General features: G+C 37.1%; 2 protein-coding genes across 2 annotated transcripts; both read left to right on the forward strand.

The window, feature by feature from the left end:
* Window positions 1-1,647: 1,647 nt before the first annotated feature.
* Window positions 1,648-3,021, forward strand: LOC107953818 (mavicyanin). The gene is made up of 2 exons (XM_016889237.2): window positions 1,648-1,877; window positions 2,426-3,021. Exons 1-2 carry the CDS (start codon window positions 1,700-1,702, stop codon window positions 2,863-2,865), a joined length of 618 nt encoding a protein of 205 aa, XP_016744726.1. The 5' UTR covers window positions 1,648-1,699; the 3' UTR covers window positions 2,866-3,021.
* A 1,969-nt stretch (window positions 3,022-4,990) lies between these two features.
* Window positions 4,991-5,770, forward strand: LOC121204993 (mavicyanin). Its single transcript, XM_041075920.1, has 2 exons — window positions 4,991-5,153; window positions 5,287-5,770. The coding sequence occupies exons 1-2, from the start codon at window positions 4,991-4,993 to the stop codon at window positions 5,595-5,597; spliced, it is 474 nt and encodes a 157-aa protein (XP_040931854.1). The 3' UTR covers window positions 5,598-5,770.
* The last annotated feature ends 13,404 nt before the right edge of the window (window positions 5,771-19,174 follow it).

The following is a 19,174-nucleotide window of genomic DNA, read 5'->3' on the forward strand; positions in this document are numbered from 1 at the left end:
TTTAAAAGTGAATTTAAGCGTAATGGTGATAGGTGAAAAGGAGAAAGGGCTTACAAAGCAATTGAACCAAAAGAAAGTAAAAGAAAGAAATTGACAATAAGCTCAAAAGCTATAGACGTTGGATGAAATAAAAGAAAGCAATTGTATTTTTATTCTATTATAGTTCGTTTTTTCATGCACCAACACAAGGTATTTATATACATTTCACATGCTAAATTTAACACGATTCATCCTAAGAATCTATCAACTAAAAATCAAATTTTTTTCTATTTATAGAATTTGACAACTTCAAAATTTTGATTTAATCAGCCACTAATTCTACAATATTTTTAATTCGACCCCTTTTCTTGCTTCTCATTCCAATTTAGTCCATTTTGCTTGATTTTGAATTTTGGCACTCCAATTTCATCCCTGATAAGATTTAAGCAAGAAAACATAAGTTTAGTAGTATTCTATTCAAAAATTAGCCAAAAACAGATACATTAAAAGCACAAAATTAACTTACTATCACATATAAATTGTTGAACTATTGGAATAACTTCTCTTTTTCTTTTTTTCTTTTTTTCTTTTTTTAAGAATATAAGGATTAAGTTCTGACAAATTAAAGTAGGAGGATTAATTTTTTTTAGTTTTCATAAAATATGGTGGCGAGATTCATAATTAGACCAATAAATTTGTTTGATAAAAGGATTTTTCATACTTGTAAGTATGAGTTTTGAGTTTATTAGAAGATATATATAATAAGTAAAAGATTTATCATGCTTATGAATTTAACATATTAAATTTTCATTTATCAGAAATGTAAAAAGGAAAAAAAAATATTTTTTAGTTTTAAATATCAAATTTTAATAATTTATATAATAACTTCAGGGACAAGGCCATAAATTTTTTAAGGGACGGAAATTGAATTTTAAAATTTTTAAAAGATGCAAACATAATTTTATCATGTATTAATTATTTTTAAAGGGATTAAATAGAATATTTTTTATATTTAAGAGTCAAAGTGCAATTTTATTATAGATTAATTTACAATTTTATTATTTTAAGGGGAGCCAAAGCCTCTGCTATCCCTTAACTTCGCCTATGAGTAATTTTATAATTCATATATATAATTTATAAATAATATATATAATCCAAAATGATATATTATATTTGTATTAATTATATTTATTTATAAATTAGTATGGTCAATTTATCGACTATTAAAAGGAAACAAATAAAAATTGAAAAGCACAAACTATTAATGTATATTCAAATTTTAGGTATTTTTAATTAGTAACTAAAAATCACTAAAAAGCTGTATTATCCTCTTATTTATGGACATTGTTATCAATACAAGAAGACGTGTGTTAGATTGCACTAAAGCATATTATGAATATTTTTAATCATCAAAAGTAGTGAATATATTATAATTATGTTAAACCATTTTATGAATATTTTTTACATTAATTACATGAAATACAAATATATTATTCAAAGAATAAAAAATTAAAATTAAACACAAAATCAGATATGTAATACATATAATTTACAAACTAAAAATTTTGTAAATGAAAATTGTTTGTTGTAGAAATGGGTAATAGATGCATGATTTCCCTTGAGAATGCACACAGGCCTTAGGCTTATATAATAAGGTTGTGTTATTCATACACATTTCACTCCAACACCAACTTTCTTTGATTGCTCAAACCCTCTCGCCATGGCGGTTGCTAAGAGTGCAGTGATTTTCGTCTTTACAATGGCTCTCTGGGGCGTTTCCATGGCGGCTATACACTGGGTCGGAGGCTTCGCTGGATGGACCACCGTCACTGCAGGCTCCCCACTTGATTACAGAATCTGGGCTTCAACCAGGAACTTCCATGTTGGCGATGTTATTGGTATGTAATAGACTGGTAAAATTCTATATGAAGTCCCTGGACTTTGAGTTTATGCCAAATTTAGTTCCTCTATTATAATTTAGTCAAATGTGTATTTTCAATCCTTAGGTTATTTTCTTCCATAATTTCCATTAAATAGTTTGATATGACTTGTGATGAAATGACATATATAGTTTCCTTTTTTTGTATATTTGAAATTTTTTTTGGAATTTTTAAAATATATATATATAATATTTATCCAAATGTATAAAAAGAAAACCTAAAATATACATGCCACATCGCCACATATTTAAAAAAAGTGAGGAACATCAAATGATTTATGAAAAAAAGGACCTTAATATTCAAAACGTAGAGAAACTAGAAAGAATCAAATTATAATAAAGGGACTAAAACTGGCAAGATGAAAAATTATAGGGATCTTCCATAAATTTTACCTAATAGATATCTCACCTAAAACTCTTCTTCCTTTAAACCTACTGGTTTTGCTCACTATGATTAGGAAATACATGATGGTAAATTAAGTTCGTTTATCAATACCCCAATTGCAGTTTTCAGGTACAACAATAAGTTCAATAACGTGGTCCGTGTGACTCACCAGAACTTCAAGTCATGCAACGCAACATCTCCAATTGCAGTCTACTCATCAGGTGCCGACACCATCAACCTCACAAGACCCGGCCACTTGTACTTCATTTGTAGTATCCCAGGCCACTGTCTGGCCGGCCAAAAGGTTAACATTGAGGTCACACTAGCCATGGAACACCTTCCATCTTCGGCTTCCGCCGTTTATCAATTACCACAATCAGCGTCCGTGTCTGATGAAGCCTTGGCGCCCAGTCCAGACAGCTTGGAACCGATCCCTGGCCCAACTCAGGGCAGTGCTCCCGCTCTCAGATCGCTCAACTTCTGGTTGTATCTTGTTGTGCTTGCATTTGGGTTTGGTGTTACTGGCATTGGCACTTACAGCCTGGTTGAGTTTCATGTTTAAGTAAAAATTTGTGTCAACGTGCATGCCAGAAGTCTTCTATTTATTAATAAGCTTAAACTGCTTAAGCTGATGAAAGGACTGCCAAGTTTGAATTGAAAAACACTATGTGATGTTAATCTGCTCTTGCTAATTGATCAAATAAGTGTTTGAATTAAATCGTGATATCAAAAATTTCTGCAGTTCTTGAAAATTCATGTTATTCAACTTCCATTTAGATGAAAAAAAAAAAACTCTGCTTTCTGACAGTTCTGATTATTGATAGAGTATTTCCCAAATCTTGATATCCACCATACCATTTATATAGAACAAATCCTTGACAGTGCCATTTATGAGAATTTTTTTTCTTCATTTTATTATTCCCTTACATACCATTCATATATATTTAATAGAAGGAAACTCAAGCTAAATAGTGTTATTCGTAACAGTTTTATAGAACAAGAAAAAAGATGAGATTTGTTTAAGGAAACAAGATATCGAGATAAATTTTAATTAAAATAATGTTTTAATCTTAGTCATAGGTTTATTAATAATGTTTTAATATTAATTTTACATTTATATAAGTTAAACTTATTTAATGATTGAGTTATCCGTCTAAGTCCAAAAGGCTCGTCCAAATTTTAACAAGAATTAAAAATATATATATTAGGACTCAAATGGGTTTGAAAAAAAAAAGTAGCTTTAGGTCAAACTCAAACTTAAATATTCAAGACTTAAACTCAACCTAATCATTTCTATAATTTTATATTATTTTTATATGTTATATAATTTATTACACATAAAAATTAAATATATAGTAATATATAAAACTATAATGTAACCATAAAAAAATGTTAAGTTATATATATAATTTTGATAACTGAAATATATATAATTATTCAATTTTAAATTTAAAAATATAATTTTTTTAAAACTAAAAATATAGTATTGGTGGGTCTAAAATAGTATTGGATTAATCATTTACAAATATAGACAGCTTTGAATAAAATTTTAGGTTTATATTTCATGTCAGATTGAACTTGGGCAAAGTATAAAATAGAACTTGGGCAAAGTATAAAATATATTAAATCATACTTAATTCCAGCACGAATTTGACCCGACTTGACTCATGAACACATCTATTTTAAGTAGACCCCTATCCATTAATTAATTATGATAAATATATGGCTCAATCCATAATTTGGTACCCCGGTTTGATTTTTTTTTTCTAATGTGATACTTGTGTTATTTTTTTGCCCAATGTGGTACCTGTATTTGAAAAAAGTTATACATTTTCGTACCCGGAAATAACAATGTTAACTTTTTAGTGTGTAATTCAGTTTTAGAATTAATTCGATGAAAATTCTTAATTAGCTAATAAAATTAGCAATTAACTTTCATAAAATCGACACTAAACTCCTAATTAAATTACATTTATCAAACTGTATTTGATAAATTAAACGCGAAATTAAATAAATTCACAATTAACATTGAATTTATTTTATTAACAAAATTATAAGAAATTTAAAACCTAATAAGTAGCAATTAACTTTCATTAAATCAACTCTAAAACTTAAATTAAACACTAAAAATTTAACATTGTTACCTTTAGGTACAAAAATATATAAGTTTTGTTAAACATAAATACCAAATTAAATAAAAAAAATTAACACAAAAACAGCATTAGAAAAAAATATCAAACACTAATAAAAACCTAAATATACTAAAGAAATCAAAGTCTCAATAAATTAAGGGTTAAACATATTAACTTAATTGTGGTAAATAGTGTGACTAATAGGATCGTCTCAATTAATATCAAATCCATAAGAGATAACTCTTTTGCCCCCCTCATTTATTTCTAGATGCATTCATTACTTTGCTGAAATTCTAAATATTATTTTTCAAACAAAATTCTTTTTATTTATTTCAAATTATAGTGTCGCCAAAATCAAATAAAATTCTGGAATTTTTAATGTTGATAGAAATTCCGGAATTAATATGCGAAGGTTTCAATTCTAACATTAATGCAGTAGTGAATTCGCTGTATTTAAGACTGTAGTGATTGCAAATATGTTGAACGTATGTATTCTTCTCGCTTGTTTTCCCCCAAAATACAACGGTTTCTTACCTAAACCTTGTTGTTTTAGCTATGATTTCACCTAAACATGTTATGTTAATGTTCACCATAATTGCTCCTTCCGCTATCTGTTTTGGGGCTGTTTACAGGGTTGGTGATGCTTCAGGATGGCATCCCATGTTTAATTACACTAAGTGGGCTTCTTCCAACAAGTTTCATGTTGGTGACACTATTCGTAAGCTCTTCTTCAACCTACTTCTATGCCCTTTTTCCTTTTTCTTTTTTTTCTTTTGTGCTAAACATCCTTTTAAAATGGTTTTGATTTGCGGGTTTCGAATATAATGCCATCTTTCACAATGTGAAGGAAGTGACTGAACCAAATTACCGAGCATGCAATGGAACCAAGGCAATAGCCACCTATTTTTCCAGCAATGATTCATTCACCTTGGACCACCCTGGACATCGTTACTTCCTTTGTGGCTTTCCCTATCATTGCAGATATGGGCAGAAGGTTGAGATCTATGTCGTCGGTGAAGGTTCCAGCCCCAGCCCCAGTCCATCTCCGGTTACTGATAAGAATCCTGCTAATAGTGCATCATCCTCACACCATATTTTTCGTGTTCAGTTTGTTACCAAATACTTAGCTATGGTCACCCTCGTCCTTTTTTATTTGTTTTGATTGAGGAAATAGTATGTTGCAATGATAGATTGGGGTATTGGACATTTCTCCTAGGTGTTAGCCTAAATTCTCTGTAATAATCTCTCTTTGGATTTTGTTATTTTCCAAATTTAGCTGTGGTTTGGACAAACCTCATTTGACATTGTTTCAGTCAAGGGATTGGAATTCTTTAATACTTTAATGGTCGTATCGGTAAGGATTTAGCGCCATGGCTTAGTGAAGACACGAATTCTGCATGGCTGTAGCTAGCTTTGCAGCCTTGACCACACCGTGCAAATTCCATGAACATCGGTAGCAATATCATACTTATTAGATGTATAATTGAGAAGTATAACAATTTTCTACCAACAATTAACTATCAAATCAAATTTAGAATGCTACCGAGGTTCTAGCACTTTGACTTTTTTCAAGGGAAACACAGCTCCGCTGAGGTGAGATTAGTTATCAGGAATTCTCATTTTCCACCAAAGCTTTTAGGTGCAGTTGATTCATATGGGGAATAAAAATAATCTTTTTGTGAAGCACTGGAATGGTTGCTGCAATGGAGAAACTAATACGAATGATCAATGTGGAGAACCTTAGCGGGTTCCTGGGGACAATTCTACAAATGTGTTGAAGGAAGATGCATACTTCCTACAAGAGAATATGCAGTTGTAATTATGAATCGTAAGCATACTTCCTACAAGAGAATATGCAGTTGTAATTATGAATCATGTCAACCCAAGAACTGGAAAATTCTTTTGGGGGCAAAATATATTTTGACGATAATAAAAATATAATTTTATCATTTTAATAGTTTATATCTTTGTAATTTTTAAAAGGTTAAATCAATTTTTTATCATTTTTGAGGGAGTTCTGGCCCCTGGATCTCTTAGTGGCTCAGCCACTATGTCAACCTCTCATGGATGTGGTCGTGAGCATTAAACTTATAAAAATTTATTGATGAAACTAATTTTAATTCAATTGAAAAGTAACGTCTCAAGTTTTAAGCTTGTTTCTGGACTCACATGGCCCATTACTACACAGAAAAACCAATAAAGGAAAGTGTCTCCACTTTCTCCCGTCAAGCTACCAAATACGCCTGCCTAAAATGGAGCTGCGTAAGGTAACTTGGGAGATCTTTTACCAAACTGGAACAGTCATGGTTATCATTCTATGTAAGAAGATTCGAATTCTCAGCATTGATGGTGGTGGAACCACCAACATTGTTGATGTTGCTGCCCTTGAACACTAGAACCGCATCAAAACTGGTGATCTTAATGTTCAAATTGTCGATTTTGTCGACATCATCAATGGTAGTGGCATTGATGCTATTCTAGCTACCATGCTATTTGCTGATGATGGTACCGGCCGTCCCATTTTCATTACTAGCGAAGCTGTCAAGTTTATCACTCAGAATAACTCTGTCCTCTTCAAAGTTAATAAGCTTGTCGGAGTTCTTCACTGTCGAAAGAGATTCTCTGGCAGAAGTATGGATAATGTGCTACAGGAAATCTTTAGGAGAGAAGATGGAATGTTCTTGACACTGAAAGCTACGTGTAAGCATCTCTTGGTTACTTTTTATAACCTCAAGACTTACGCTCCTTTTTATTGGATTTTTTATGAAGGAAAGGTTGAAATAGAGGCAAAAAAGGATTAAAAATGGATAAGTTAAATTTAGTGAACTATTTCATTCATGAGAAGAAAAATTGATACAAAGTTTACATGAAAAATTATGCTTAAATAAGCTGAAAATAACAATAAACAATTACAACCTGGCTTAATCTAGTGACTAAATTCATATAACTTTCTTTTTCATTGGTTGATTTTAGTCTAATCATCTGCCACAATGTCTAATCAAAATGTTATTATTAACCCAGTGCAAGTTGGCAAGTTGGCAACTTGCAGAGTGAAGAGCTCTCATGTTTGGTAAGCTCGCAATCTTTGGTGAGCTTCGCACTTTTGGTGAGCTCATAGTTTTGGTGAGCTCGCAATTTTGGTGAGCTCGCAATTTTGGTGAGCTCATAGTTTACAATTCGTATGGATGGTCATTTCGCAACACTCCTCCTTAACCTCCATACTTCGAACTCCACTATTATAGCGTAGCTTTTCAAACTTCATCTTTCCAAGAGGTTTTGTTAAGATGTCAACTAATTGATCTTGTGAACTGCAGTGAACCAATGTTACTTCCTTGGCTTACTCCACTTCTCTCACAAAGTGATACTTGATTTTGAAGTGTTCTGTTCTTCCATGGAACACTAGATTTTTTGCAATTGCAACAGTAGATTGATTATCAGACTCAATCTATATTGTTTCTTCTTGCTTCAAATTTAAATCATTTAGTAGTTTCCTCAACCAAATAACTTAATTTATAGCTACTGCAGATATATTTAGCTTCTGCAGTTGACTGCGCCACTGTTTCTTGCTTCTTCGAGCTCCAATAGAACACATTTGATCCTAGAGTAAAGAAATAACCTGAGGTACTCTTTGTGACAGCCCAAAGTTGACCCTAGTCGGGAAGTGGTTTCGGGACCGCTAAACCGAGTCACCGAAATGTTTGAATGTGATACTTATTGTCTAGAATATGTAATTATGAATGTGTGAAAATTCCAAGCTTCAATTTGGTTGATTTCATGTGAATTTAGTCAATAGGACTTATGTGAGAAAATTCTAAAATGTGATAGGTCAATGTGTGAGGACCTATTAGTGCATGTGGACAAAGGGGGGGACTTGCATGTCAAATTCCCCCCCTAATGAGTAGTGGCCGGCCATGACAAGGAATGATGGGCAAAACATGTCATGAAACATGTTTTGTTAATGGAAGAATAAAATAAGGAGTATGGGTAATAAAGAAATGGAAACAAAAGAAAAAAATGTGTGGTTGCCCCCCCATTGCCGTGAGCTAAAGAGAAGAAAGGAGAAAAATTTGTGTTCATCCTTTCTCACCTTCATTTTAGCCTAAATTAGAAAGAAAAACAAAGAAAAAAATTTCTCATCCTTTGGTTCATCCTTGGCCAAAAATTTTAAGGAGGAAAGAAGAAGAAAGGTGAAGAGATTCGGCCATGCATGTAGCTAGGCTAAGGTATGTTTGATGATGTTCCATGAGATGCATGCATGTTTTAGTTGTTAGCTTGAGTTCTACCTAGCCCATGGTCTAAATCTTGCTATGTGATGGAAATGGCACTTGACCATGGATGCATCATTCTTGGTTGATGTTTGATGTTGTGGTGATGAGGCATGAGGATGAGTTAAGATTCGGCCTAGGTGGAGGTTGTGTTAATGCCATTGCATGCAAAATATGAAGCTTGTTAATGATGCATGTGATGATGGCTTGATGATTCTTGAACCTCCTTTTTAGCATTTTTGTGTGAGCACATATGTGCATTGGTTGCTAAATGGAGAAGAATCGGCTAGCAAGATGTGTGCTAAGGCCGAATGTAACTTTGCATGTTAATGAGCAATGCATGTGTTAAATTGATGAAAAGGGGGAGGATGCTTTACTAGTGTGTATATGTGTGTATTAAGTGTTGAAATCGACCCCAAAAATAGACATGCATATTCGGCCAAGGGGAAAGAAATTAGCTAATATGTTGTGTTGATGCATGATTTTTGCATGTATGAGACTTCAATGTCTAATGTATAAATATGGGCTAAGTGCCTTGTGTTCATCTTTTTTATGCCTAAATGATGAAATCAATTTATTTGTTTGATTAAGCTCAAGAGCAAAGGGGAAATAAATCCGATAAAGGGAAGGAAAAAGTGGTTGAATAGCTAGCGGAATCGTTCGACAACACCCGAGGTAAGTTCTTGAGTAAGAGAGCTTAAATTTACGATGTGATTAAATCATGCTCTATGTGTGGCTATTGAGCCGAATGTGCAAGGACGATATGTGCCTTGTGTTTGAGTTTCGCAAATGAAAATGAAATATGAATGTGCATGATTAATTGAATGCTGTCCGGGCTAAGTCCCGAAGGCTTTGTGCTAAGTGAATATATCCGGACTAAGATCCGAAGGCCTTTGTACGAGATACTAAATCCGGACTAAGATCCGAAGGCCTTTGTGCGAGATACTAAATCCGGGTTAAGTCCCGAAGGCATTCGTGCGAGTTATTAAATCCGGGTTAAGTCCCGAAGGCATTCGTGCAAGTTGTTAAATCCGGGTTATGTCCCGAAGGCATTGTGTGAGTTACTAAAACCGGGCTATGTCCCGAAGGCATTTAAACGAGGAGCAATATCCGGTTAAATCCCGAAGGTACGTGATTTTGTAATGAATGAGCTTGCTGTAAAATTTCAGCGAATACTCGAAAAACATCCCAATATGGGGATATGTTACGTATGTGTTAAATTTAATCGAGCCCTTACAAATAAATGTTCGCTCAGTTGATAAACGAGCTACCGGCCTTCGGCTAAGTTAGTCTATTGTGTATGTACATAAGGGTTGTTAATGTTGTGAAGCAAGTTTGATATCGGTAAATTGCGTATTATGAAATATTCCATTTAGCCAAATGTGTGTTATTCTTTGTTTATGCTGGAATTCCTTGCTCAAACTTACTAAGCATAAATTGCTTACTCGTTACACTGCTCCTCTGTTTTATAGATTTTTGGTTCTCCAGCTATCGGACTCGGGATCTTGAAGTCAAAGTCGCCCACACTATCAAAGGCTCCTTTTGGGTACTATTTTGGTTGAATCTTGATATGGCATGTATAGGACTACCCATTGTTGTTTTTCGAGTACTTTATGAAATGTATAAGTGTACAGCCATGCGAAAATGGCTTGTAGAAGTGGAGTATGGCATTAGACCATTTGTGTTTATGAATGTATAGATGGTTTCATGATGTAACTATAGTTGGAATGGAAGTGTTGAGCAAATGATCAGCCACTGGAATGGCTAAGTATGATCATATGTGGGCTTATGTATGACAAGGCCCTGGTTGGTCCATGAAACCCCAAATTAGGTAAGGTTTACTTTGAAAACAGAAGCTGATAGCAGCAGTGGTGTGGATTGGAAAAATCACAAGAATTCGTAGGAGTGGAATTAAATAGTGAATAAATTATGTAATCGAACGTTGATGAATCTACTTTCATATGAAAGTAACGAAACAATCATATGAACAGTACAGTAAGAGATATTCAGGTTCTTGTGGGAAGGGCCAGAACAGTTTCTGGATTCCCTGTTCCGACTTTGGAAATTCACTATAAATTGAACAGAGATAATTAGGAGTCATACCATATATGTATGGATTCCTCTCTGAGTCTAGTTTCCATAGAAACAAACGGCATCAGTATTGAAGCTCTGTGCAGAGAGATATCCAAGTCGTAATGAGCAAAGGTCAGTGTAGTCGACCCCTGTAACATGGGAGACTTTGACTAATAAACTGTACTAATTGGCCCGACCAAAACTTCTAGAAAAAAATACATAGATCGGGACATGAGTCTAGTTTCAGGGAAAAATCACAAAACTGATTTTCGAATTGTGAAACTCAAGATATGATTTTTGAAGCGACTAGTACTCAGACTGGGCAGTGTCTGGAAAAATTTTTCAAAGTTTGTTAACATCTCGTGTCCGACTCCGGTGTCGGTCTCGGGTTCGGGGTGTTACATTTTATTGGTATCAGAGCTACGGTTTAGTCGATTCTAGGACTACCGTAATGTTTTGGGTCTAGCTATACATGCCATTTTATGTGATTACTTGATAGTGTGGTGATTTCTGACAATTGTAAATGTGTTTATTTATAGTAATGGATCCCGATCGTGACCGAGAGGTAGCTGATGATCTTGAGAGTGTAGCGCCTGCTCCCGCACAAGGGACAGTGCCGGCAGACTCTCAACCTAATGCTAGTAATCCGAATGATGAAGCTAGACAAGCATTCTATAGCGTGATGAATGATTGGTTCAACCAATACATTCGAACTAATATGGCTGTTCCACAACCTCCATTCCCGACAAATACTACCCCCGCACCTACAATACCACCGGTAACTGACCAATTAAGGTCAAATAAGCCCCCAGTTGACAGAATCCGAAAACATGGGGCTACTGAATTTAAGGCTACGGATAGCGATGATGCCGAGCAAGCTGAATTTTGGTTGGACAACACTATCCGGGTACTCGATGAGCTATCTTGTACACCCGATGAATGCCTAAAGTGTGCTATCTCCTTGCTACGTGATTCTGCCTACTATTGGTGGAGTACTCTGACTTCTATTGTGCCCCGAGAGCATGTAACTTGGGAGTTTTTCCAAACTGAGTTTCGGAAAAAGTATATCAGTCAGAGATTTGTTGATCAAAAACGGAAGGAATTTCTTGAGCTTAAGCAAGGCTCCATGTCGGTTACTGATTACGAGCGAAAATTTGTTAGACTTAGCAAATACGCTCGGGAATGTGTTTCGTCCGAAGCTATTATGTGTAAACGCTTCGAGGATGGGCTGAATGAAGATATAAAAATGTTCGTTGGCGTTCTTGAAATACGAGAGTTCGTGGTACTTGTTGAACGAGCTTGTAAAGCCGAAGAGCTTAGAAAAGAAAAGCAAAGAGTTGATGAGGGAACTGGAGAGTTTCGTAAAAGATCCTCGGGAAGGTCTCTTCAACAGACATCGAAGAGATTTCGAGATGATGCGGGCCAGTTTAGAGGCACTTCGGGCCTTTTTAGACGAGATCGTGATCGACCCCCTGTGGGTACACGAGGCACTTCGGTCGCCAGTGTTGGGAATGAACGTCGAGACAGGACGAAATGCCGATATTGCGGTAAATGGCATTCGGGGAGTTGTAGATTTCCTGACCGCTCCTGTTACAAATGCGGATCAGTTGACCACTTCATTAAAGATTGCCCGAGGTTGTCGGGACAGAATGCAAATCAGAGTGGGAGACCGGGTGCTACCACTGCTCGAGGTAGACCATCTGGAAATATGGGCAATGCTAGTGGTGGTCAGAGAGGATCTAGAGATGATATAAACAGATCCGAAGCCCGTGCGCCTGCTAGAGCTTATGCTATACGTGCCCGCGAGGATGCTTCTTCGCCTGATGTTATTACCGGTACATTCACTCTCTTTGATACTAATGTAATTGCTTTGATTGACCCCGGTTCTACTCATTCTTACATATGTGAAACCTTAGCATCCAGTAAGACTTTACCTATTGAGTCTACTGAGTTCGTAATTCGGGTGTCAAATCCCTTGGGTCATTACGTGCTTGTCGACAAAGTGTGTGAGAAATGTCCCCTGGAAATTCGAGGTTCCTGTTTTCCGGCGGACTTGATGCTTTTGCCGTTTGATGAATTTGATGTTATCCTTGGTTTGGATTGGTTGACCGCGCATGATGCGATTGTGAATTGCAAGAGCAAGACTATTGATTTGAGGTGCGCAAATAACGAAGTAGTCCGAATTGAGTCTGCGGACTTGGAGGGGATGCCAGCTGTAATATCAGCAATGTTGGCACAGAAATATGTAAGAAAAGGGTGCGAAGCATACCTTGCGTATGTACTTGGTGACAAAGAATTAGAAAAGAAACCCGAATCTGTGGCGGTGGTTTGTGAATACCCGGATGTTTTTCCGGAAGAATTACCGGGTTTACCACCTGTTCGGGAGGTAGAGTTTGGTATTGAGCTTGTACCTGGGACTACGCCGATTTCGATAGCTCCGTATCGTATGGCACCAACCGAGTTAAAGGAGTTGAAAGCTCAGTTGCAAGAACTGACGGATAGAGGTTTCGCTCGACCAAGTTTCTCACCTTGGGGTGCACCAGTATTGTTCGTGAAAAAGAAGGACGGAACCATGAGGTTGTGCATTGACTATCGTCAGTTGAATAAAGTGACGATAAAGAACAAATATCCGTTGCCGCGCATCGATGATTTGTTCGACCAACTGAAGGGAGCCTCAGTGTTCTCAAAAATAGATTTGAGATCGGGCTATTATCAGTTGCGAATCCGAGATTCAGATATTCCCAAAACTGCCTTCAGAACGAGATATGGTCACTACGAATTCTTAGTGATGCCGTTTGGGCTCACTAATGCCCCTGCAGTATTTATGGATTTGTTGAATCGGATCTTCAGGTCGTATTTGGATCGGTTCGTAGTGGTGTTCATTGATGACATTTTGGTCTATTCAAGAGACGAGACCGAACATGCTGAGCATCTGAGGCTAGTGCTGCAAATTTTGCGGGATAAGCAGTTATATGCTAAGTTTAGTAAGTGTAAGTTCTGGTTAAGAGAGGTTAGCTTCTTGGGTCATGTGGTATCCGCGTCGGGTATTCGAGTTGACCCGAACAAAATTTCAGCCATACTGGACTGGAAACCTCCGAGAAATGTTACTGAAGTTCGGAGCTTTTTGGGGCTCGCCGGTTATTACCGACGATTTGTGAAAGGTTTCTCGATGATAGCCACACCAATGACGAAGCTACTTCAAAAGGATGTTAAGTTCGAGTGGACGGAGAAATGTCAGAAAAGTTTCGACCAACTGAAAACTCATTTGACTGAAGCTCCAATTTTGGTGCAACCCGAATCAGGTAAAGAGTTTGTCATTTATAGTGACGCATCCCTACTTGGGTTGGGTTGCGTATTGATGCAAGAAGGTCGAGTCGTGGCCTATGCGTCGAGACAATTGAAGCCTCACGAGAGGAATTATCCGACCCATGATCTCGAACTAGCTGCCATCGTGTTTGCTTTAAAAATATGGCGACATTATCTGTTTGGTGAGAAGTGCCATGTATTTTCGGATCACAAAAGTCTCAAATATTTGATGACTCAACGAGACTTGAATCTGCGACAAAGACGTTGGCTTGAGTTGTTGAAAGATTACGAGCTTGTCATTGATTACCACCCGGGAAAGGCTAACATGGTTGCGGACGCCTTAAGCCGGAAGTCATTGTTTGCTTTACGAGCGATGAACGTGCATTTGTCTATTCTACCAGACAATGTGTTAGTAGCTGAATTAAAAGCTAAACCATTATTGACTCACCAAATTCGTGAAGCTCAGAAAGTCGATGATGAATTGGTTGCAAAACGGGCTAAGTGTTTTCCGAACGAGGAATCGGAGTTTCAAATTGATGTTGATGATTGTTTGAGGTTCAGAAATCGTTTGTGTGTTCCAAGGAATTCGGAACTCATTTCGATGATTCTGAACGAAGCCCATTGTAGCCGAATGTCAATTCACCCGGGGAGTACGAAAATGTACAACGATTTGAAACATCAATTTTGGTGGCATGGTATGAAACGGGACATCTCCGACTTTGTTTCGAGATGTTTGATATGTCAACAAGTGAAAGCGGAACATCAAGTGCCTTCAGGATTACTCCAGCCGATCATGATACCCGAGTGGAAATGGGATCGAGTCACAATGGACTTTGTGTCCGGACTGCCCTTGTCAGCAAGTAAGAAGGATGCGATATGGGTTGTTGTTGATAGACTGACTAAGTCGGCTCATTTCATCCCCGTACGTACGGATTTTTCATTGGATAAACTAGCTGAATTGTACGTTTATCAAATTGTGAGATTACACGGGGTACCTGTTTCTATCGTGTCGGATAGAAATCCGAGATTCACCTCACGATTTTGGAAGAAATTGCAAGAAGCTCTGGGTACCAAGCTGCATTTTAGCACTGCTTTTCACCCCCAAACCGATGGTCAATCCGAGCGGATAATTCAGATACTTGAGGATATGTTGAGATGTTGCATCCTCGAGTTCAGTAGTTCATGGGAACGGTATTTACCTTTGATTGAATTCGCTTACAACAATAGTTTTCAATCAAGTATTAAGATGGCACCTTACGAGGCTTTGTACGGTCGTAAATGCCGTACACCATTGTTTTGGACCGAGCTCGGTGAAAGTAAAATTTTCGGAGTTGATTTGATTAGAGATGCTGAACAAAAAGTAAAGGTAATCCGTGAAAGTCTGAAGGTAGCCACGGATCGTCAGAAATCGTACGCAGATTTGAAACGAAAAACATCGAGTATCAGGTGGGAGACAAAGTGTTCCTTAAGGTTTCACCTTGGAAAAAGATACTCAGGTTCGGCCGTAAGGGCAAGTTGAGCCCAAGATTCATTGGGCCGTACGAAATCTCCGAACGAGTTGGTCTGGTTGCGTATAGATTGATTTTGCCCCCGGAGCTTGAAAAGATTCATGACGTCTTTCATGTTTCGATGCTTTGACGCTATCGATCTGATCCATCGCACATAATTAGCCCATCAGAGGTTGAAATTCAAGTCGACATGAGCTATGAAGAAGAACCGATGCGTATCCTAGCTCGTGAAGTGAAGGAGTTGCGAAACAAAAGAGTTCCGCTAGTAAAGGTGTTATGGCTCAAACACGGGATCGAGGAAGCTACTTGGGAGACCGAGAGCTCGATGAAAGAACGATACCCAAACCTATTTACCGGTAAGATTTTCGGGGACGAAAATTTCTTAAGTGGGGGAGAGTTGTGACAGCCCAAAGTTGACCCTAGTCGGGAAGTGGTTTCGGGACCGCTAAACCGAGTCACCGAAATGTTTGAATGTGATACTTATTGTCTAGAATATGTAATTATGAATGTGTGAAAATTCCAAGCTTCAATTTGGTTGATTTCATGTGAATTTAGTCAATAGGACTTATGTGAGAAAATTCTAAAATGTGATAGGTCAATGTGTGAGGACCTATTAGTGCATGTGGACAAAGGGGGGACTTGCATGTCAAATTCCCCCCTAATGAGTAGTGGCCGGCCATGACAAGGAATGATGGGCAAAACATGTCATGAAACATGTTTTGTTAATGGAAGAATAAAATAAGGAGTATGGGTAATAAAGAAATGGAAACAAAAGAAAAAAAAATGTGTGGTTGCCCCCCATTGCCGTGAGCTAAAGAGAAGAAAGGAGAAAAATTTGTGTTCATCCTTTCTCACCTTCATTTTAGCCTAAATTAGAAAGAAAAACAAAGAAAAAAATTTCTCATCCTTTGGTTCATCCTTGGCCAAAAATTTTAAGGAGGAAAGAAGAAGAAAGGTGAAGAGATTCGGCCATGCATGTAGCTAGGCTAAGGTATGTTTGATGATGTTCCATGAGATGCATGCATGTTTTAGTTGTTAGCTTGAGTTCTACCTAGCCCATGGTCTAAATCTTGCTATGTGATGGAAATGGCACTTGACCATGGATGCATCATTCTTGGTTGATGTTTGATGTTGTGGTGATGAGGCATGAGGATGAGTTAAGATTCGGCCTAGGTGGAGGTTGTGTTAATGCCATTGCATGCAAAATATGAAGCTTGTTAATGATGCATGTGATGATGGCTTGATGATTCTTGAACCTCCTTTTTAGCATTTTTGTGTGAGCACATATGTGCATTGGTTGCTAAATGGAGAAGAATCGGCTAGCAAGATGTGTGCTAAGGCCGAATGTAACTTTGCATGTTAATGAGCAATGCATGTGTTAAATTGATGAAAAGGGGGAGGATGCTTTACTAGTGTGTATATGTGTGTATTAAGTGTTGAAATCGACCCCAAAAATAGACATGCATATTCGGCCAAGGGGAAAGAAATTAGCTAATATGTTGTGTTGATGCATGATTTTTGCATGTATGAGACTTTAATGTCTAATGTATAAATATGGGCTAAGTGCCTTGTGTTCATCTTTTTGATGCCTAAATGATGAAATCAATTTATTTGTTTGATTAAGCTCAAGAGCAAAGGGGAAATAAATCCGATAAAGGGAAGGAAAAAGTGGTTGAATAGCTAGCGGAATCGTTCGACAACACCCGAGGTAAGTTCTTGAGTAAGAGAGCTTAAATTTACGATGTGATTAAATCATGCTCTATGTGTGGCTATTGAGCCGAATGTGCAAGGACGATATGTGCCTTGTGTTTGAGTTTCGCAAATGAAAATGAAATATGAATGTGCATGATTAATTGAATGCTGTCCGGGCTAAGTCCCGAAGGCTTTGTGCTAAGTGAATATATCCGGACTAAGATCCGAAGGCCTTTGTGCGAGATACTAAATTCGGACTAAGATCCGAAGGCCTTTGTGCGAGATACTAAATCCGGGTTAAGTCCCGAAGGCATTCGTGCGAGTTATTAAATCCGGGTTAAGTCCCGAAGGCATTCGTGTGAGTTGTTAAATCCGGGTTATGTCCCGAAGGCATTGTGTGAGTTACTAAAACCGGGCTATGTCCCGAAGGCATTTAAACGAGGAGCAATATCCGGTTAAATCCCGAAGGTACGTGATTTTGTAATGAATGAGCTTGCTGTAAAATTTCAGCGAATACTCGAAAAACATCCCAATATGGGGATATGTTACGTATGTGTTAAATTTAATCGAGCCCTTACAAATAAATGTTCGCTCAGTTGATAAACGAGCTACCGGCCTTCGGCTAAGTTAGTCTATTGTGTATGTACATAAGGGTTGTTAATGTTGTGAAGCAAGTTTGATATCGGTAAATTGTGTATTATGAAATATTCCATTTAGCCAAATGTGTGTTATTCTTTGTTTATGCTGGAATTCCTTGCTCAAACTTACTAAGCATAAATTGCTTACTCGTTACACTGCTCCTCTGTTTTATAGATTTTTGGTTCTCCAGCTATCGGACTCGGGATCTTGAAGTCGAAGTCGCCCACACTATCAAAGGCTCCTTTTGGGTACTATTTTGGTTGAATCTTGATATGGCATGTATAGGACTACCCATTGTTGTTTTTCAAGTACTTTATGAAATGTATAAGTGTACAGCCATGCGAAAATGGCTTGTAGAAGTGGAGTATGGCATTAGACCATTTGTGTTTATGAATGTATAGATGGTTTCATGATGTAACTATAGTTGGAATGGAAGTGTTGAGCAAATGATCAGCCACTGGAATGGCTAAGTATGATCATATGTGGGCTTATGTATGACAAGGCCCTGGTTGGTCCATGAAACCCCAAATTAGGTAAGGTTTACTTTGAAAACAGAAGCTGATAGCAGCAGTGGTGTGGATTGGAAAAATCACAAGAATTCGTAGGAGTGGAATTAAATAGTGAATAAATTATGTAATCGAACCTTGATGAATCTAATTTCATATGAAAGTAACGAAACAATCATATGAACAGTACAGTAAGAGATATTCAGGTTCTTGTGGGACAGGGCCAGAACAGTTTCTGGATTTTCTGTTCCGACTTTGGAAATTCACTATAAATTGACCAGAGATAATTAGGAGTCATACCATATATGTATGGATTCCTCTCTGAGTCTAGTTTCCATAGAAACAAACGGCATCAGTATTGAAGCTCTGTGCAGAGAGATATCCAAGTCGTAATGAGCAAAGGTCAGTGTAGTCGACCCCTGTAACATGGGAGACTTTGACTAATAAACTGTACTAATTGGCCCGACCAAAAATTCTAGAAAAAAATACATAGATGGGGACATGAGTCTAGTTTCAGGGAAAAATCACAAAACTGATTTTCGAGTTGTGAAACTCAAGATATGATTTTTGAAGCGACTAGTACTCAGACTGGGCAGTGTCTGGAAAAATTTTTCAAAGTTTGTTAACATCTCGTGTCCGACTCCGGTGTCGGTCTCGGGTTCGGGGTGTTACACTCTTCATGTCTTTAGTGGATCCAGCCCAATCATTGTTTGAATACCCAAGTAGCTTAACTTTTTCAGTTCTTATAAA

Source organism: Gossypium hirsutum, chromosome A08 (assembly GCF_007990345.1).
Source record: "Gossypium hirsutum isolate 1008001.06 chromosome A08, Gossypium_hirsutum_v2.1, whole genome shotgun sequence".
Taxonomy (NCBI): Eukaryota; Viridiplantae; Streptophyta; class Magnoliopsida; order Malvales; family Malvaceae; genus Gossypium; species Gossypium hirsutum.

Excerpts from the sequence above, each read along its gene's own strand:
- LOC107953818 (XM_016889237.2), top strand. The coding sequence starts at position 1,700 with ATGGCGGTTGCTAAGAGTGCAGTGATTTTCGTCTTTACAATGGCTCTC. Across the intron at positions 1,878-2,425 it reads CCATGTTGGCGATGTTATTG|TTTTCAGGTACAACAATAAG; the intron begins GTATGTAATAGA and ends CCCCAATTGCAG.
- LOC121204993 (XM_041075920.1), top strand. The coding sequence starts at position 4,991 with ATGATTTCACCTAAACATGTTATGTTAATGTTCACCATAATTGCTCCT. Across the intron at positions 5,154-5,286 it reads TCATGTTGGTGACACTATTC|TGACTGAACCAAATTACCGA; the intron begins GTAAGCTCTTCT and ends ATGTGAAGGAAG.